Source organism: Hylobates moloch, unplaced genomic scaffold, assembly GCF_009828535.3.
Source record: "Hylobates moloch isolate HMO894 unplaced genomic scaffold, HMol_V3 SCAFFOLD_18, whole genome shotgun sequence".
Classification (NCBI taxonomy): domain Eukaryota; kingdom Metazoa; phylum Chordata; class Mammalia; order Primates; family Hylobatidae; genus Hylobates; species Hylobates moloch.
In genome coordinates, this window is record NW_026652293.1 from 16,070,870 (window position 1) to 16,092,980 (window position 22,111).

At 37.7% G+C, this 22,111-nt stretch overlaps 1 protein-coding gene across 4 annotated transcripts in view; it reads left to right on the plus strand.

Annotated features, from left to right (window-relative positions):
- Nucleotides 1–5,070: 5,070 nt before the first annotated feature.
- The window catches only part of DENND1B (DENN domain containing 1B), a 269,661-nt gene continuing 252,620 nt past the window's right edge, over nucleotides 5,071–22,111 (plus strand). For 3 of the 4 annotated variants that reach the window (XM_058430629.1, XM_058430628.1, XM_058430630.1), the window contains exons 1-2: nucleotides 5,257–5,412; nucleotides 7,617–7,681. In XM_058430629.1, coding sequence (XP_058286612.1) covers nucleotides 5,396–5,412; nucleotides 7,617–7,681 — 82 coding nt within the window. In that variant the 5' untranslated portion in view covers nucleotides 5,257–5,395. Of the gene's footprint in view, nucleotides 5,413–7,616; nucleotides 7,682–22,111 lie in introns of all 4 variants that reach the window. The other variant, XM_058430627.1, reaches the window with a different exon arrangement.

Below are 22,111 nucleotides of genomic sequence, written 5' to 3' on the forward strand. Positions count from 1 at the left end.
GGTGGATCACGAGGTCAAGAGATGGAGACCATCCTGGCCAACATGGTGAAACCCTGTCTCTACTAAACATACAAAAATTAGCTAGGCATGATGGCAGGTGCCTGTAGTCCCAGCTACTCAGGAGGCTGCGGCAGGAGAATCGCTTGAACCCAGGAGGTGGAGGTTGCAGTGAGCCAAGATCGTGCCACTGCACTCCAGCCTGGTGACAGAGCGAGACTCCGTCTCAAAAAAAAAAAAAAAAAGCCACCTTTGATCTTCATCTTTAGGGTTTTTCCTAAGCTGGATGAACTGGAAGACCATGAACTGTTATCACGGTCTTATGGGGCTTCAGACCCTTCCTAATGTGGGAAATCCAACAGGATACTCTTCATAAAGCTGATACACCCCAAAGGTATTCAAGGACAATTGTCTCAAACAATGGAGCAGAGTTAAGGGGAAAAAAGCTTCCCAGAGGATTCATAGCTACAAACCAGGTCTCACATGAATGGTCTGAAGAATTTCAAGCTGAGAATTTAGTATTTACGTTTCTGAATTGCTAGTGATCCCAAGCATCTACCAGCAGTAAATTAATATCTTCTCCAGAGAACTCATTTTCATTTCAGCTGTCACTCAATTTCTATATATAAAGTTCTAAGGATCACATAACATAAAAAGAAATCACATACATAGAAGAAATCAAGAGACCATAAGTAAGAACAAGTAGAAAAAAGATCAGTTAGTAGAAGCGACCCACAAATGCTTCAGATATTGGAATTTTTAGAAATAGAATTTAAAGTATGTATATTAAATATTTTTAATAAATTAAAGAGAGGCTGAAAATATGAGTTAAGAGAATACAGATTTGGAAAATAACCAAACAGAACTTTAGAAATAAAAATAATATAAATTAAAAACGAAATGGATGACTTTGACAGAAAATGAGACAAAGCTGAAGAAAGAATTAGTGAACAGGATAATATTTTTGAAATTTTCCAGAATACAGCATAGACAGATAAAGAGAGTCATACTATAAAAGAGATGTTTGACAAACATGGAGGGTAGAATAACACATGTGTTATCAGAGTCCCAGAAGGAATGGAAAGAAAGGAGTCCAGAATTTTCCAGAACTGATGAAAGTCACCAATCCAGAGACAAGAAAATTAAAGAAACCAAGAAAGATGGATGAATAAAAATCTACACCTAGATACTTTACAGTGAAACTACAGAAAACTAAAGACAAAAAAGAAAAATCATAAATGCAGTCAGAGAGAAAAAACATGACATTTTAAGATTACTTTCAAAGTTCCAATTGTTACTAGGGAACTTAGAAGACAGTGTAATGATATTGATAATATGTGGAAAGAAATAATAGTAAACTTGAATTGTTCATCAGTGAAAATATTTTTCAAGAATGAGAGATAAATAAATACATTCCAACTCAAACAAAAAGGGAAAGAATTTTAGGCAGAAGGAAAGTGATCCTACATGGAAGATCTAAGATGAAAATACAAAAGAATAGTAAAGTTCTGAGTAAATCTAAACAAACATGGACTGTATAAAACAACATTCATAATGCATTTTTGGAGAGGATTTTAGTTTTGAAGGGGGTTTTAGAGGTCCTTGTATTGTTTGAGAGAGGGTGGATACACTTGTGAACTCTGGCTTTAATCAGTTAAAATGTACCTATTAAAATTTCTAGGATAACTCCTAAATGAATAGAAACAGAGTAAATAACTTCCAAACTAGAAGAGGTGGGGGCAGAAATGAAAGCATAAATAGTAATCCTAAAGAATGCAAAAGTGAAAGAAAAAAACAGATCAGAAGAAACAAACGGGAAGTACAAAATTAGATGGCAGAAATAGATTTAAATTTAAATTTATCAGCATTTTTCTCTCTCTTTCTCTCTCTTTTTTTTTTTTTTTAGACAGTGTCTCACTCTGTCAACCAGGCTGCAATGCAGTGGCATGATCTTGGCTCACTGCAAGCTCTGCCTCCCAGGTTCAAGTGATTCTGAAGCCTCAGCCTCCTCATTATCTGGGACTACAGGCTTGCACCACCCACTATACCCAGCTAATTTTTGTATTTTTAGCAGACAGGGTTTCACCAAGTTAGCCAGGCTTGAACTCCAGCCTCAACTAATCTACCCGCCTTAGCCTCCCAAAGTGATGGGATTACAGGCGTGAGCCACTGCACCCAGCCTAAATTTATCAACAGTTTTAATAAATGCAAATTGTCTAGGGGTTTGATGTAAGAGCCAAAGATGATCAGACTAGATTAAAAACCAAGACTAAAAATTTTAGATAAATTTGAAACATGATGGTTTAGAAAGTTTGAATGTAAAAGGATGAAAAGAGATATCCTAACATCAGACAAATACTATTCAGAAGAAAACTGTTTAGAATCTAAGGCAAAAGTACGACTGGAGGTAAAGAAAGTAACAACATAATGATGAATGGTTGTATTTATTAGGTAGATATAGAAATTATAAACTGATGTGTATATTATTACACAGCCCCAAACTGTGTAAGGTAGAACCTGAAAGAACTATAGGCTGAAATAGAAAAATCTACCATCATGTTAGGATATTTAAACTCATTTCTCCCATTAACTGAATTATGTCAAGCAGATGCAAATTCAGTAATAGAAGATGTCAACAACACAGTCATCGTATTTGATCATGGACATATATTTAGAACACTGTACCCCAAAGCTGCAGAATATATATTCTTTACAAACCACATACAACATTTAAGTCTCAAAACATTAAAAAAACTAAATTAATTAATTAATAACATTAATTAATAAAGACCATGTTCTTTGACAACAATACAGACTATGTTCTTTGGCGGGTATGGTCCTGAAAACTGTTAATATTAATTGTCAAGTAGGAAATATCATTGCTGAAATATGATCTTGGGAAGATTTAAGACTAATTTGAAGGTTTGCCCTTTGTACACTTCTCTATTAGTCATATGGGAAGTTCTATATGAAATGAGTATTGCTAAAGTTATACCATTGATTTCATTATAGCTATTACCAAGGTAAGTGTATACTATTTGTTTTCTAATTTTTTAACACCTCATACATGTAACTCATGTACACCTATGTTTCTGTTCCTTTTACTTCAGTAATATCAGAACAGATAAATCTCTTCATTTCGGTCAGCCTAAAAGTTCGCTTAAAAAGATTTGCTTTGGGATGCGAATGTGTAGTATTTCCCTCGATATACTTAACATAAATGGAATGAAGAACAATTTTATACTGTGCAAGGGTATGACTGTCATTTAAAAAAAAATCCCAACAATGAATGAGGAAAACAATTGTATATTATCTCCTCACACCAAATTAAAAAGTCCTCAATATGGTCACCCCAAGTAGGGTTCCTTTCTTTGGAAATAATTAATTATAATGAAAGGAGAAGTTTGAGAAATTCAGTAACAGTCGGGGCAGAAGTGGCTTTTAGTTTACGAATTTTTTTTTCAAGGCTTTGGAGTATGGTCACTTATGCAGAAAAATCTTTATTTGGGAAAAGAAAACTTGTGTAGTATAGTTTGCCTAATTGTGAAACTGAAATTCACAGAATAATTTCTCAAAAGATAATACAAATTTGTGGCAACTTTTTTACTTGAACGTCACACTGCTCATGTGATATACAAGTAATAATTCCCATTTTACAAATGTAGGAACCGAGAAACTGAAGTGTCTCACCCCGAGTCAAGCTATGATAACACTTTATGATAAACACATGTTTTTTTTTGTTTCCCAATTATGGCCCATCCTCATTTTTGACTAACAGGCCCATGGCTATACAATATTTCTCATCTTTTTGACCAAGTAGTACCCAATTTTGGCAAGAAAGTTTAAGGTTGTATAACTGAGTGCAACTTCAGGTTCTCTGACTCTAAGTTTTTTAATTCTTGAGACTCCTTTTCTGACTTTTATGTCTTATGACTCACACTACATTCATACCACATTTGGTTTCCTCTCATCATCTTAACTTCTGCATGAATAAAGTCTGAAGTAATCACCTTTTGGAAGAAACACTGTGGCTATGTGTCAAGGGTGGCAGTGTTAGCTGGGAGAAGGCCTTCCCCAGAAGATCTCTGTGTAAGAGCCTGGCCTGCCACAGTAATTTGAATGTCCATCATAAGACTTTTCTACCTGTCTTCTCAGTAGATCCTAAATATGAGACAGCAGAGGAGGGAGACAGGCAATATGAGGTAGAAGTAAATAATCAGCATCAGACAGACCTGGTGTGAACTCCAGCTTTGCCATTACTCCCTGGTTTCTTCATCTGTAAAATTCTGATGAAAGTATCTATCACATACCTATGACAAGTACTGGGTAAGAGTGCACATAGCCTGCTTCACATGTGCTTTAGGGCTGTGTAAATCAGTCCCTCCCACGCTTATTCAGTGGTGCCCTCCCTGAACTCGCCTAAACTGCCAGATTATGAGACCTGCGACTATGTACATGTGTTCAAAAGTTAGTCCTTGGTTATTACTGCAGTCTGTCGTATAGGAATGTCTGCCTCCCACATGCGCAGACAAGTGGGGGCACTACCATTTGGCCACTTGACAGGGCTATTTAGCAGGTGCACATGTCTGAACATTCCTGAATCAGGAGGGGGTAGCTCTGGATTTCAGAGAGCTGTAACCAGGCCACAGCTGGAGTGACGCAAGAGCCAGGGGCATCAACTTGAGCTCTGAATTTGCAGTATGAAATGAAAGGAACCCAAGTCCGTGTGTATGTGTGTGGAAAATACTGCAGGTCGAGGTACTTTTCCAGGTACTTCGCCCTTTGTGGGGTTGCAGCCCCGATGCCCTGGAATCCGGACTGGACCCAGAAAGGAAGCCGGTTGGTTCATGCTGAGGACACAGGGGGCACCTTGCCTTTCTGGCTCGGTGGCAAAGCGGTACGTGGGCCATCCCGGCAGGCACTAGCGCTCCTCCTGCACCCTCTGGCCGCCCGGGCGCGGGGACATGTCCCCCGCCTCCTCCACAGCCTCCGACTTGCGAGCCGCACGGCCCAGGTGAAGCCGCTGGGCGCGTCCCCGCGCGCCCCTTCCCCCTCCCGGCGACTTCCTGATTTGCAAGAAGGTGCAGGAGCCGCAGCGGGCGGCTCCGGTCGCAGGAACTGAGAGGCCTCAGCTTTGGTGGCGGCTACCGGCGGAGACGGGGGCGGCGGCCACGCCACCGCTGCTGTCACAGAAAGGCTCTGGTGGGTGGGGTGGGAGGCGGGGAAGTGCCGGGGGCGCAGCCGACATGGGCTCGCCGCCACGGCTGCTGTGAGCAGCTTCTTTCCCGGTGTGGCCGCCGGCGTGGGCGGGGACGGCGCGACCCTCGCGCGGCCGGGCTGCGGGCTTCCAGGCCAGCGCGCGGGGGCCGGACGGACAGCCCCACACCGACATGTAACCATGGACTGCAGGACCAAGTGAGTGGGGGGGCCCGAGCGCGTCGGGGGCGGGCGTCCCTCGGCGGCCCCTCCCAGGCCAGCTCGGCTCCTCCGCGCCTCCACGCTCAACCGGCTTCCCGGGCGGCCGAGGTTGGCCGGGCGGGCTGGGGGTGCAGTCCGGCCCCCAAGCCTCTGGCCGGCGGGAGGGACGGCGCTAGGCCGCAAAGCCTGCCCGCCCTGCGTCCCCGGCCCTCCGGGGTTGGCGCGGCTCCTCCTGGAGAGGCCACTAGCGCCTTGTCGACGCCCGCCTTTCGGGGGACAGGGGGAGGCCGGGCGGCCTCTGACACCGCCGCTGAGGGGTTCTCGTGCTTCCCCGGAGTGTGTCAGATGTGACTCTCCTGGGGCTGCCTGTGTGCGTGTGGTGTCCGGGAGGGAGTCAGCGTTGACGTTAAGAGATTATTATTCCGAGTGCTCTCTGAGCATTAATATAACCGGTGTTTTCTTAAGTCTGTTTGTTACTTTTGTCTTGGATGTTTTCTTATGATTCTGCTTATAAAATTAGATTGGTCTCTGGTGTTTCTTTGTGGAGGAACTGTAGATGCATGGTTCTTGCAAAACGGTATCCAATTAGAGGGTATTTTTATGTGTGTGCTAAAGTATTTATCAACGACTACTTTGCTCAGGAGATTAGGTAAAAAGCAATTTTAATAACGGTGGTGATTTGTTTCTAGGTATCTTAGAGGCATGAGTTTTATATTTTTCTTCTGAAACTTAACTTTGGAAAGAATTCCTTCTTACTTCGCTTACCCACCCTTTACTACCTCCTTCTCACAAAGTTTAAAATAATGCCATGTATATTTGTATTATTGTGAAAGGCCGTTTGAATTTCACATAAGTAAAACTGAGTCAATATTTAACTTTTACACCTAAGAGAAATTCTAAAGAATATTAGGGAAAGAGGGGAATTATGTAATAGAATTATTTTCTTCAGTGTGTTTGACATCGTGGTGGGCAGGGTAAGTGGGTAAAAATAGTATGCTTCTTGACATTAATTGTTTTAAGAGGGAGGAAGTCATCTGAGCCCAGATTATTCCCATTGAAACAAGTTAATAGTGGAAAGGCTGAGAAAATGTATATTTGCGTGTTAATTTATATCTTGTCACTTCCTATGTTTCCAGATTCATCTTATAAGAAAAGCTTCTAAAAACAGAAATATGTATTTTTTTAAAGTCAGAGCTGGCATTCGTTTCTTGAAGGAAGTACATATGAAATACAGCCAATGTACAAAGGCACTAAGGTCTTGTTAGCAGGAATAACTGAGATATTAACACATTGGCCGTTGTGGTACCAGACTTAATCTTTTACCTTATGATGGAATGAGAGATTTAAACAGCAATGTTATGAAGAAAAAGTGTCTCAGTATATTTCAGTTCACTTTTTGAAATTTAACCAATGTTGCTTTGAAATTTTGCAAATATGGCAAGTTAGTAAAAAAGTCAATAACTTCTGAATTAAGCAAAGTAAACTTATACAGTTTCTAGTGGGAAAATCTAACATGGAAGCAGATGACTAGTTTTTCCAAAGATAATGGATAAAAAGAAGCCTTTTTATGTTGTTAGCCTTAGAGCTACGAGTAGTTTGCTACTTTAAATATGCATAAGTACAGTAAATACATTTTAAGAAAAGTATATGCAATGTATCACATTCATGGAGCATTATCAATGTTTTATGGTCATCTAGAACCTGGCAGGTGGAACCACGTGTTCATCATTTACACTTACATTGCAAGTCCTTTGGAGAGAGCCTAAGAACCTGTGTCAAACTCTGTTGGCAGGGTATAATGACACTTAGGGACACTCTGGCTTTTAAATTTGATCCCATAAGATAAAACCAATACTTTGCATTTTTGTAGCACTTAGTACTTATGAAGTACTTGCATATATGTTATTGGATTTATAATCCTCACTGTTATTCTGTGAAGTGGACAAGGCACCTCCTAGGTGAGGGAAAACAGTCTCAGAGTTTAAATGCTTTTCCCCAAGTGTCAGAATTCCTAAGTCTCAGCTCTTTTAAGTTGCTCAATTGAGAAAACAGTTTCATTGTTATTTCTACTATACTGTAGTAATATAGTCACATAAAATGTATTGAGACAAAAACAAGATTAGTTTTAGAATTAAGAAAATACAAGTTTCATAGAGATGTTTATTTGTCATAGGAAATTAATTTAAACTTTTTGCTTTTAGGGCAAATCCAGACAGAACCTTTGACTTGGTGTTGAAAGTGAAATGTCATGCCTCTGAAAATGAAGGTATGTGTCTTCTGTGTTCTGTTATTTGTCAAGGTCTCTTTTTTTTTGGACAAGATCTCATTCTGTTCCTCAGGCTGTGCAGTGGCATGATCAGGGCTCACCGCAGCCTCTCCTTACCAGGCTCAGGTGATCCTCCCACCTCGGCCTCCCCAGTGGCTGGAGCTACCAATGCACACCACCATGCTCAGCTAATTTTTGTATATTTTTTGTGGAGACGGGGTTTAACCATGTTGCACAGGCTGGTCTTGAACTCCTGGGCTCAAATGATCCACCCACCTTGCCCTCCCAAATTGTTGGGATTACAGGTGTGAGCCACTGTACCTGGCCTGTTGTGCTAATTCTTAAAATAATTGATTGAATCTGTCAAAGCAAGTGTTAATATTGTGGACTGCTGGAACATGATAGTAATAGGAAAATAATACTACTAAATGTGTATTCTGCATTGAGTGTCTCAAGTTGCTGGTAATAAAATAGGTGTTAAGTCTTTGCCCTGGGATTATAAAAATCATGAATGTTATCTGTGCAGCTTGAATTTCAGGTGTGTGTTAAGCCCATATAACTTACAACTCAGTTTCACCATTCATTGGTAAAGTTATCGTTAGTTTTGGTGAAAGGGCGTGTCTTTTCATTTTCTTTCATTTATGTTTGGAAATTTAGTGTCTTTTTACCAATGGAAGCTACACCACTTCGCTTCTGATGTTTCCAGAACGCAGAATGCAGACTGAGTAGCCCCTTCTGCTGGATTTACTCCAGGAGCACAGCACTTTTGCAGGGAGGTAAACAGTAGTGTGAAATTACGTGGAAGGGTTTCAGCTGTCAGTTCCTTACAATTTCCTGAAAAGATGACAGCATAGTACTTTAATGTCATGATTTTCATCATTTCCCTCCACTTTTGTCCTATTGTGTATTGTGCATGTGTGTGGTAGGGGGCAGGGTTAGCAGACAAGAATAAGGAATTCTTTTCTTGCCTATTTTCTTTTAATGTGTTCTTGCATGGTATGTCTTTCTAGATACTTAAAGTATGTCTTTACTTGCTGTGTGCTTAGACCCTGGATAGCATGATGATTAAGCATAGGGGTTTTGTGGACTTATTGGCCATCCTAAAGCCTTGGAGGAAAGTCTGCTGACACTTTTAGCTTCAGAAACTATCCAGCAATTACATACTCTTAAGTAATTTGGAGGTGCACACCTTAAAATAGAGAAGCCCAACCCAGTTGTGGTGAAATGGGCATGGCTAATTTTAGTATGAAGTCACACATTGTTGGCTCCACCAGCCCTACTACTGTACTCCTGGTCTATTTGAACTGCAGCTGTGGTCAGGTTTGTCTATTGGCAAGGAGTGATCCTAGGTTGTAGGGAGCCTTTTCTAGTTGATGAAGTTATCTTTTATTGTCCTATATGTAGTAAAGTTTGTCCATTTGCATTATTTTGAGCCCCAACCAGGTTCTCTTTGAAGAATGGATATAATAGGTAGAATGGATACTCAAATGGATACATTATATTTTCAGCTCCAATTTAATTCTATTCTATAGTGGTTTATGATATGAATTAATCTAAAAAATACCTACCACAACATTACCGAAGGTGTGTGAAGTAACGCTCATCTGATATTGCTTGTAAAGGCATGGCACAGTGGCTCATGTCTATAATCCCAGCACTTTTGGAGGCCGAGGTGGACAGATCATTTGAGACCAGGAATTCGAGACCAGCCTGACCAATATGGTGAAACCCCATCTCTACTAAAAATACAGAAATTATGCAGTCATGGTGGCCTATGCCTGTAATCCCAGCTACTGGGGAGGCTGAGGCACGAGAATCAGTTGAACTGGGGATGTGGAGGTTGCAGTGCGCCGAGACAGCGCCACCACACTCCAGCCTGGGTGACCAAGTGAGACTCTGTCTCAAAAAAAAAAATATACATATACACACACACACACACACACACCAGGCTAATTTCACTTGGAAAATATGGATTCTCTAATTTTAAATGTGTATTAAAGTGATCTTGTTAAAAGATCAGTTTGCCTTATGTAACACCCAATCTATGCATGTGTCAGAGAGATTGTGACCTTTTTATAAAGACTTTTGAGTGATTTGCTCCCTTCTTCCTCTTTTTGCTCTTTTCCACTTTTCATGAGCTAGTTATTCCAGTTTGTATCTTCTACTTCTGCCCTGCTTTAATATTATACCTTGTCTTTTTGCTGTTGTTATTTAAATCACTACTTTTTAGAAACATCTTCATTTGTATTTTAACAGTTTATATCTAGCCTGGTAAAGTTGTAAATATGATAAATGGTTAAAGTAAATAATGTTGGCTTCTCTGTAGGTTGCAAATAATCCATTCTATATGGCTAATTGGCAGAAAATTCTAAAGACATTTTAAAAAACTAAACTCAGCCATGTAAGCAGCAGTAACCTTTCTTCTTTTATTATGACTTAAATGGTATGAATATGGCTAATATTTTAGGTTCTAACAAATAATAACTATAATCAGTAACTATTATAAATAACAAGTGATAAAATAGTAACTATATAATAAAATCAATAACTATAAGAGGGCTATAAAAGTAAACTTTTTTGCCAAATTGAGAGATTTATGTTTCTGTAATATTTTATCAATGTTCTACTTTATAGCTAAATCTTAAATAGAAAAATATATGAAAAATATTTTAAAAGTTATTGGAATCGTCCTATTTAACTGCTAGTACCTATTTGTTTTAATGAGGCTCTGATATGTGCATTATCAGCTTGTTTAAGGTACGATAATTTTTTTTTTGCTAACATTAAATGTGCATGGGTGAAATTCTTAAATAGTAATAGACTTGGAAAACAAAATGTATAAATTAGGATGCTTTGGAGTACAAACATAAGACTGGTTTAAATAATGGAGAAACTAGAGAAACTTGATATAGTTCATACAAGAAGTCATCGAACATCCAGGTGCTTTCTGCTTCTCATTTCTGCCACTCACAGTAATGGTGTCATTGGAGGGCTTAGATTTCTTGCGGTTATAAGACTGTCAGTGGAAGTTGGAACTCTGCTTTTTCATTTGTGACTCTGGGGGTGACAGACACCGGCTTTACATGTCTCTATTTAGAGCCAGAAAGTTTCTTTTTCAAATCCCCTAGAGAGCCTTTCCTTAGATCCTGGTAGCCTAAGTTGGCATGCGCCTGACCATTCCTGAAATTGTCATTGGTGGGGTAGAGGTAAAGGGGTGGGTGGCAAGACTATCGTGATTGATTTATTTAAATTGGCAATGAATAGATGTTGAGAAATCAATTAAAATGCCTTTGTTAAAGAAGTCTCAGAATATTTATTTTTTGATGACTGATCAAATAGAAAATATATTTAGAGTAAATTTGGTTTATACTAAGATTGGTGACATTATGTTAAGGTATTTGGCATGCTTCTCTTGTTCATTTTTAATAGATAAGTCTAAATGTTTTCATTTATCCTGAATAACTTAGATAAGTATCTTCAGAGACAGGTTGTTAATTAAATTTTAGTTAACAGTGTGAAATGACATTAGCTTTTAAAATATAACTTGATAAAGCTCCTCTGGTAAGATTGTGATCTTTATCTGATCTACTGCTGTTTGGACTTGTTTCAGAGGCATTATATTGATTTTTTTTTTTTTTTTAGAACAACATATTTCAGAACATTCTGGAAAATAGCTTGTTAGTTTCATGGAGTGCTCTACAAATCTAAAAAAATGCCATAAGAGGGGTTGGTAGTATTTCCCTATAGTGTCCCCTATGTGTTAGTAGAATTTGTTCTGGTGGTGTCTGACAGATTAGTTGTGGCATTTTTTTAATGGAGGTTTCCCTGGCAGAACAACCTCCCAGTAACTTCTGCTCCAGCTGTCCAAGAGTGAAGTGCCAAAATTTAGATTTTAATGCTCTTCCTGGTAGATCTCCAAGATAATTGCTAGTGTTCTTATTCTTTTTGTTGTCTGTCTTCCTTTTAGCAGGCAGGGAAGTACAGCCAGCAGTGATGGCCTCTCCTCAATTCTGTTAACAGAAGTCATTGTTACCATACTGTCCCCACCTTCCCCAAAGTGACTTAAGACTTCAGGGAAATGAAAAGTAACTTTTCGTCAATAAAAGATTGGGTATGCCTCTAAGTATTTCTCTTCTGGGAAATAGCCTTGGTACTCTAGCTTTCTCTTTTTTTATTTTGTAGATAGTTTATTCCAAGTGGTAATAGTAGCAGTAGTAGGGGGAGGAGGAGGAGGAGGAGGAGGAAGAGGAGGAGGAAAAGGAGGAGGAGGAGGAGGAAGAGGAGTAGGAGGAGGAGGAGGAAGAGGAGGAGGAAAAGGAGGAGGGGGAGGAGGAGGAGGAGCAGCAGCAGCTGCAGCAGCTAATATGTTGTACTTATTCTGTGCTGGGCACAATTCTGGGTATTTTTCATGTATTATTTAAGCCTCACAAAAATCTTATGATATAGGAAATGCTTGTTTCCATTTGGCACATGAAGAACCTGAAGAACAGAGAAATGATGAAACTTGCTCAGGGTAGTCTGTCCAGAGTCTGTATTTTAACTACTGCTCTGTTGCCTCCCATTGCATAGTGACTTCACGTGTATAGGTGTTTTATCATGCGAGGAAATATTTGAGTATAAACTGTATGTGGTACAAATACTTTTTTCCAAATGGGAATACAATGTGTTCCCTAAAATTAATGAATCCAATATAATTCCACCTAAAACAATTACTGAGTTTTTTCTTTGTGGTTGCAGACCCTAACTCATCCCATTTCCCTCCCTATCACTTTCCATTTTTAGGATTTGCATCTTCATATTTAGTGAATCTTTGATCTAATAGTTCTGGCTATTTAATAGTAGTTTTAAAACATCTTTAGCACGTCTTGTTTTCTTTATTCCTTTCTTTTAACCTAGAACAGTTTCTCTTAGGAACAAATTCTTCTTTGCTACCAGCTCTCTACTTTGATCTGCCTATCCAACCCAGTATCAAATTATCAATTTTCCTTATCTGCAACTTATGTTAACAGTTTAACTGCCTTTCACTTTTTGTTAAATTAGAACCTTAAGCCAAAGAATTCTTAGTGTCCTCCATGCCCTGCACAAGAAAGGTATTTCTAAACTTCCTTTTTGCATTCGATAACTTTTTGTCTATAGTGATACTATCTACACTAGACTCTACAACATTTTGCTTCTGCTTGGTATTTTAGCACTTATTGTATTATTATAGATACGTTTAATATGGTCATTTAGAGAAATACTGATGTGTCTAAATGTATGTTTGCCCTGCTTGAGGTAAGTTCTTCATGAACCAGAACTTATTAATTTGTATTCTTAAGAAAAAACTTAACACATCTGACATGTTTAATGAATATTTACAGAATGAATAAAAGAAATTGGGGCTGGGTGCAGTGGTTCACACCTGTAATTCCAGCAATTTGGGAGGGTGAGGCAGGTAGATCATTTGAGGTCAGGAGTTTGAGACTAGCCTGGCCAACATGGTGAATCCCTGTCTCTACTAAAAATACAAAAATTAGCAGGGTGTGCTGTCAAGAGCCTGTAGTCCCAACTACTTGAGAGGCTGAGGCAGGAGAATCACTTGAACCCAGGAGGCGGAGAGAGATTGCAGTGAGCTGAGATTGTGTCACTGCATTCTAGTCTAGGTGATAGAGGGAGACTCTATCTCTAAAAAATAAAAAATAAAAATAAATTGGACCTAGCTTAATGCTTGGCCATTGAATAAATGAATGTTGATTACATTAATCTACAGAGAGCTGCTTGTAGAAATGATTTTAAATGTGTGCTGGTATGACAGTACAGGGGCATTAGAAATAGAAGTCCATATATGTCTTGGAATGGGCTGTTTTGGAATACCCCATCCTCAAGCTCTTTTCATTCAGTTCTTATGTCTCCTTTCCTCTCCTCATATCAAAAGATTTATAAGAACAGTTGCTATATATAATGTTTGTGAATTTACCTTAAAACTCATCTATAATGATTCATACATACCAAAACCCAACAAAACTCTAACATTTAGAAAGTAGAATCTTGATGAATCATACAGATAATAAAGTAGTTTAGGAGGTATTGCATTATCGTCCAACATGGAAAAAGTATGAGTAAAATGTGGTTACCATGATAGTTGTTTTTGCTATGACTTTGTGTTCATTTAAGAACTCCGAGTCTCTCTCAATTCAGATGCACTAGGATAAATTAGAGTAATGCAAACTGTATAAGCTAAATTGTTGAAGAAAATGAAACTGTGACCAGGCATGGTGGCTGATACCTGTAATCCCGGCACTTTGGGAGGAAGAGGTGGGAGAATCCCTTGAGGTCAGAAGATCAAGACCAGGCTGGGCAACATAGCAAGGCCCCCATCTCTATTAAAAAATAAAATAAAATGGAACGGTTTTATTCTTTTACACTGCTAGCCAGGAACAAAATGTAATGTGATTCTTCAGAACCATGTCCTTGGGTTATGCCCTTCTTGATTTATATAGAAAATAGTTGAGCATATATGTACTTTTATATGTGGCTTGGGGCATTACATCCTCCTTCACATAGCTGCCTGCAAGTGTAAAAAGCAAATCAAATTTCACTGTTCAGTATTTGTTGATTATTACTTTCATAGGTATGTTGCAAAGTTTACATTTTAATGGTTTGGTTATCACTTTCTCATTAGGTACTTTCATTTGTTTACATGTTCTTTATTTTTGCCGCTTTAATCTAAGGTGACCTCTTGGTTTTTGATGTTCATGATTTCCACTGTTAAATGTGAGAGGCTGCTTGGTGTCTGCTGCAGATTTCACAGTGGTATGCTTTAAGACTGTTATTTGGTCACTGCTGTGTTGCCACAGTGCAAGTTTATTCAGGTTTTCTCCTATAACTTTGTTTTCTCGACTTTCAAGGTGATATGTTCCTGATATGCTTTTGATAATATTCTCTCATTTTCAGATTTTTCTTAGGCTCAGATAATATATTCTTTTTCTCTAAATTTTCATGTTTTATTTGTAAGTTAGAGGATAATAATTTACTGTGTACAGTATACATTTTAAAGTGTTCATATAATACTAGCAATAGACATGTTTAGAATGCTTTACACAGATGGCCATGGTATTTTAGATAACAATGAGAATATCACATTTGAGCTCTTGGATTTTTAATCATTTCCAAAATAATACTTCTTCCCTGGAAATAAGCTTAATGTTTAACATTGAAAAACTTTTCCCACTTTCAAACTGTTGATTTATTTCAAGTAGTAATTTAATTTTATCTATAGAAAGTAATGTCTTGGTTCGTGTTTCTGTGATAGGTCAGTCATTGGCCTTGTGAGGGAACTTGCTAAAAGGTGATCCTGACTTGACCTTTTGGAAGTATTTATTTAGGAGATTGTGGTACTAATTCTTATGACATTGAATAAGAGAAGAGTAGAATAACAGAACTTGAGTTTCCTTAAAGAGCACTTAGTATAATCACATGGAGTGTGGGGGGAATTGCTTTGATGCCTTTTACAATTCCTGGATCTCCTCTGCTGTCACCTTGTAGGTGCCATTATCATCATGCTGCCTGGTGACTGGTAAAAATTCTCACAATGAGCATTATATAGGCCTGCTCCACTAAGATTACCCCTCTTCTCTTCTCACGACTTTTCAACTAACAATTTCTTTTAGGTACACCGGTGTTACTTAAAGTGTATATCTGAATAATTAACAGTGAGGTGTGAACAACTGATAGCCTTCAGGGAAACATTTATTTTTATTTTTATTTTTTATTATGTATTTTTTAAGGGAACATTTTAATTTTAAAGAAAACCTTGTAAACTCAAATCAATTAAAAATAAGCAGTTTTTATAATGGAAAGATCTGTTGACTAAGGGTCAAATGTATCTGTAACTGCCGAATTCTAGTTTCATTTTACCATTTTTCCACCGTATGTGTTGATACTCTTGTAATTGTGATTAACAACTTTAGTAAGTGTGTGAGTATATTTAGTCAGAGTATTAATTCAGTGAATTTCATAAAGACTTGTTTTTACTGCCTAAAGTTCCTAGTTAATGAACTAAAGCTATAATGTCATGGTTACAGGACCTTATTTTTCAATTTATTTTCTCTGATTAGGCTTCTAGTTAGATGTTCTACATAAATAGTAATAGAAACTATTTATTTGGTATTTATAATATGTCAGAAAATGTACCAAGAGCCGACATCTTCCATTTGTCTTCACTTCAACTATAAAATTTACTGACTGTTATTCTTTTCAAAACATAAGGAAATTGAGGCTCAGAAAGGTTCAACAACTTGCCCAAAGCACACAGACTTAAGAGGTAAGACTAGGATTTGAACCTGTCTCTATGGTACTAGAGCCTGAGCTCTTAACAATTATGCTGTGCTACCTTTAGAACAACAGCAGTGAAATCTTCTGCAGCGACTTTAAAAAGCCACTCGTGTTAGAAAATCCCTGACTGATTGTAGGCTTGACCAGAATTATTGTGATATTCTAAACAGACATCAGAAGAAGAGCTTAAACACCATAGAAAGTATTCAGCCCTCTCATTCCTTCAGTGAATGTTTCTGAGTGCCAATTATGTGTCATGCACAGATGAAATGCAATTGAGATGGCATTCTTGAAGGGGAAGTGTCAATTTCAAGTCAATAATTGTAAGAGTACTAAAGGCTATGGTAGAGGTTGTATAGCGCATATAACACTGAAGTACGAAGAAGGCACCTAACTCAGCTCATTGCTTAGGGAACAGTAGAGGAGTGGGGAGATCTTGGGGGTAGTTGTGAGGTAATAGAGGGAGAGACAATTGGGTGTCAGGTGGTTATCTTTTTCTAAAGTTAATTGGAGTTCATATTCAAAATCTTGTGTGAATAGTTAAGAGTAAAGAATATATTGCTTTTGGTATAAATAGTTGCATCTAATGAAGAAGATAAAGAATCTCTCTGCTACAGTGTAACTTGCCTTGGCAGGGGATTGTTGCATTTAATTTTGTTTACTCAGAGCCTAAAACAGTGTCTGACTCATAGTATGTGCTCAGTAAATATTTGTTGAATTGTTAAACTGATAAAGGTACTGAGATGGCTTTTAAAGAAAAGGAATGGAAATGGTGTAGGGTATTATGGGCTTAATAATTGTTAAATTCCTTTCTTTTAAAAAAAGTATAATTACAGTATTAAACAGGTAAGATTTGTTAAAGTGAAGCTTCAGAAGTAAAAAAAAAAATGTAAAAAGAAGTGACAAAATTATAGCTCACTGCAGCCTCGAACTGGGCTCCAGGGATCCTCCTGCCTCAGTCTTCTGAGTATCCAGTACTACAGGCGTATGTCACCATGTCTGGCTAATTTTTACATTTTTTATACAGATGGGGTCTCACTGTGTTGTGGAGGCTGGTCTTGAGCTCCTGACCTCAAGTAATCCTCCTGCCTTGGCCTCCCAAAGTGCTGGGATTACAGGTGTGAGCCACCGCCAAGCTGGCAGATGTCTTTACAAGGTGGTGATTTTTATCTTTTTTCCAGAAGAGGGATTGCTGGATCCTGTAGTAGTTCAGCAGAAGAATGGATAAAGAAAATGTGATGTGTGTACATATATGCAATATGGAATATTATTCAGCCTTAAAACGGTGGAGATAATGCTGTGTGCTACAACATGGATGGGCCTGGAGTACATTATGCTAAATGAAATATGTCAGACCCAGGAAGAACAATGTTGCATGATCCCACTTATATGTAGAATATATATTTTTAAATGCTCGGATACACAGAGATAGAGAATGAAACAGTGGTTACCATGGGTGGGGTGGGGGTAGAGGAAATGAGGCAAGGTAGGTCAAAGGATGCAAAATAGCAGATATACAGAATGAACAAGTCTAGAGATCCAATATACAATATGAGGACCAAAGTTAATAAAATTGTATTATATTAGGGGTTGTTATTAAATAAATGGATTTTAGCTGCTTCTGTTGCAAAGAGGAAAGTATGTGAGATGATAGATGTGTTAATTGGCTTCACTATAGCAACCATTTTACTATCTATATGTATTTCATCATGTTGGGCACCTCAAATAAACACGGTACAATTTTATTTAAAAAGCGTGGTGGCGGGCACCTGTAGTCTCAGCTACTCAGGATGCTGAGGCAGGAGAATGGCATGAACCCGGGAGGCAGAGCTTGCAGTGAGCCGAGACTGTGCCACTGCACTCCAGCCTGGGCGACAGAGCGAGACTCCATCTCAAAAAAAAAAAAAAAAAAAAAAAAAAAATGCTGACTAATAAGCCTTTTGGTGTCTGTCTCATGGAAGTTAGTCTATCTTGAGCTAGGTCTTTATTGTCCTGATTTATGTTGTTTACTGGATTTCAGGCTTTTAAGGACAAGTACCTCTTTGAATCTCTTGCAGATTTTGGGAAGGTATCTTACACGAGAATGGTGTTCAATGATTACTTGCTAAGTTATATTGTTATTACAGTGAAATTAGTAAAAGATTGTTCTGATTATCAATTCCTATTGAAGATTCCTTAAATCTTAAAAAAAAATTGAACGTAAAGGACTTTGAAAGCTTCTAGATTTTTGTCATCACAAGCAATGGGCACTTCATTTAAAAAAAAAATTTTTTTTTTTGTTAAGTAGAGCTGTTGAAAAACCACAAACTGTAACTTTGTAGGCAGAACTGGTAAAGATCAAGATAGAGCCTTTTCCTTTTTCAGTTCCTTCTTAATTATCACTCAAATCTGAAGAAAAGCACACAACAACCAGGTTAGTTCATCTGATAGCCTTCTGCGGATATATATGATTCCAGAAATTACTCATTAAAAAAATAATTTTCTCTTGGTTTGGTAACAGAAATGCACCAGCATGAAGGTTTAGTATTCAAATTTACTATTAATTAGAATTAAGCAGTCCTTTAAAATTTTATCACCTGGGTAGTTATAAAATCTTAGATGACTTTTATTTTCTTAAGATTATCATCAAATTAATTATAAATTATTTGAAATTAACTGGTATGTTTATACAGAAAACGTGGTTCATTTGAAAGCCAAATAAGTTCAAATGTGTTTTAATACACGGGAACATCATATGTCCTCAAGGTCTATGCATTAAAATTATAGGTGCTCTTAAACTTGCATGGAAGTGGTTCAGAAAGGATTCTTTTTTTTCTTCTTCAAGATTACAGTGTATTTTAGATATGATATTTGGAAGAGGAAGTAATATAATATTTAGAAAATATTTTTGAAGGTCTTCATCATTTTTACTCATATTAAAAGAGCAATTTCTGTTTAATAATTATAAGCAGTTAATGAAGTTAATTTTTTTGGTTTTTAGAAAATAATGTCTTTAGAATTTTTTTGTTCTTATTACTTCAAGACTTGAGAACTAAGTTTTGGAGTCTTAGTTTTACTATGAAATGTGTGATTCTGTTGATGAATACCTGCAGAGTAATCACTGACAATAAGGAGCAGCACAATTTCATCAAGATTATGTGTTGGTTCTTTCATGATGTACAGGTTTAGACATGTCAGAGAAGAAATAATAAGCTGAGAACTGTTACGTACAAAAATACTAGCTTCCAACTTTTAATGATTACTGTAGTGTTTGTTAGGGACATTGAATATATACCCTAAACGTGGAAATATTGAAATGGAATGCTAGTTGAAAGACAAAATTTTAATTTGTAAATATTTGCCTCATTTTAGCTTAATAGTTGAAGACATAAATGAATCCGCAGTATAATGTTTAAGATGTCATTGTTGTAAACTTTGCCTTTGATAGAGCTGATATAGCTGTTTAAAATTCATTATAAAGCCCATTACTAAACCCATTGACTAATAATTTACTCTTCTTGGGGGATTATAAAATCTTTGGGTAATTTTTTTTTTTTTTTTGTTTTGAGACAAGGTCACACTCTGTTGCCCAGGCTGAAGTGCAGTGATGTGATCTTGGCTCACTGCAACTTCCACCTCTTGGGCTCAATGTGATCTTCCCACGTCAGCCTCCCAAGTAGCTGGGATTACAGGTACACACCACCATGCCCAGCTAATTTTTGTAGAGGTGGGGCTTTGCTATTTTGCCCAGACTGGTCTTGAACTCCTGAGCTCAAGCGACCTGCCTACCTTAGCCTCCCAAAGTGCTGGGATTATAGGTGTGAGCCACTATGCCTGGCCGGTAACTTTTTGATTCATTTCTCTCAGTAATTGTCCAGATTAACAATGACCATTTTGTTTATAAATGGATATGGAAAGAAAGAGAGGAGATGGCATTCATATCAAATTTTCCACCTTAAACCTTGCATCACTTACTGCTACTTTCTTATATACTCAAAATATTGATCAAAGCATTAAAAATGTTTGAAGTCACTGAAGTCTTCTGGAATGCCTTTCAAATCATGAAGATTAGAATTGCCTTCTAGTTATCCTATACATTTTAAGATGGCTTACACTTTACCTTTTCAGGGTATCTTAGTTCTTCAAAAACATATAATTTACATTGTGTTTAATATATATGACAGACTAAACATATAATTTAAATTTATTTTAAAACAATTTTAATTATGATTAAAGTCGATCTTTTTAAGGTATGGCTGAATTGGTCAAAACACAAAAATTATTTATGTATTGCTGTTAAGGGATTTTTCAATCTCATTCTGAGTTAAAACTTAATTTAAAAGCTGGGTTTGAGGAGAGTAGATTGAGGGTGCTTTTGCCTGATTTATGGGGAAGAGATGAATAAGCTGGTGCTCTCTAAGAGGTATCTTCCTCCCGCATACTTTTTTTTTTTTTTTTTTGAGACGGAGTCTTGTTCAGTCACTCAGGCTGGAGTGCAGTGGCACCATCTCGGCTCACTGCAACCTCCCCCTCCCGGGTTCATGCCATTCTCCTGCCTCAGCCTCCCGAGTAGCTGGGACTTGACAGACATCCGCCACCACGCCCGGCTAATTTTTTTTTTTTTTTTTTGTATTTTTAGTAGAGATGGGGTTTCACCATGTTAGCCAGGATGGTCTTGATCTCTTGACCTTGTGATCCACCCACCTCGGCCTCCCAAAGTGCTGGGATTACAGGCGTAAGCCACCACGCCTGGCCCCACATACTTATTTTTAACCCAGAAGGTTGCAAGTGTTGAATCTTCTGCAAATAAGGGGGAGAACAAAGATCCTGTCTTCTACTTGTGGGATCTGTAACCAGAAACTTGGCCCAAAGATGGCCTGCTAGTTCTTTGCACCACCTCATGCCACCTGCATGAAGATGGTGCAGATACTTTCATTTTGGAATTTGTATTTTTGCCTTGTTTAACTTTTATCTTCAATGTATTTGGTGTTTTTTTTTTTCATTTATTAGATATTTAATATTTTTATGTTACTTTAAAATGTTTTAGCTTAATTCCTTAGTTTCTAATTTTACTTTTAATTGTATTTTGCTTTTTTTTATTATTTTATATTAATTTCTTTTATTTAGTTTTTAAAATTTTTTACTTTTTAAAGAAGTATTTAAGGCCAAGTATGGTGGCTCACACCTGTAATCCCAGCAATTTGGGAGGCTGAGGTGGGTGGATCACATGAGGCCAGGAGTTCGAGCAACCTGGGCAACATGTGAAACCCTGTCTCCACCAAAAAATACAAAAGTTAGCTGGGTGTGATGGTGTGCACCTGTAGTCCCCAGCTATTTGGGAGGCTGAGGTAGGAGAATTGCTTGAACCTAGAAGGTGGATGTTGCATTGAGCCGAGATCACAGCACCGTACTGCAGCCTGGGCGACAGAGAGAGACTCTTATCTCAAACAAACAAACAAAAATTTAATGAAGTACTCTCTATTCTTTGAGAAAAGTTGTGCTTTTTCTTGTTCTAATTAGTGTGCCTTTTGAACCTTTTTCCTTTTTGGTGAAGAAACAAGGAGAGAGAATTTCATAAGATGTAGCAGACACATTTTAATAAAACTAATACTTATGCTTTAATGGACTGTGAATAGGTAATTAAATCTCTGTTTCAAGGTGAGCAGGAGTAATGGGTTTGATGCCATGATTTTCTAAAAGCCTAAACTCTGGAATCCTCTTATAGATAAGACAGATATTTTACCTGATAGACATCATGGTGGAATGGGAAGATACTGGACCAAGAGTTGAAACATAGCTCTTGGTACTGGTGTCATTACTTGTTAGATGTCTGACTTTGATCAAGTCTTTTAAATTCTATTACTTTCATTTTTCACATTTGTAAAATATTTGCACTGCATATCTCTAATTGTTATGAGAGTCAAATACATAATAGTATGAAAATGCTTCATAAATTGCACCATGTAGATAGAAACTTTTATTTGGTTTCTGTGTTGTGGTTGTTAGCCGTGTGAAAAAAGGTATGATCACTTCAACAGAAATTGTTAGTAAAAAACTTTCCTCCTATTTTGATGTATGTGATCAATCTGGAAGATAGGAATGCTAAAGAAAGGTCACATAGTAACTTCCAAGTACCCT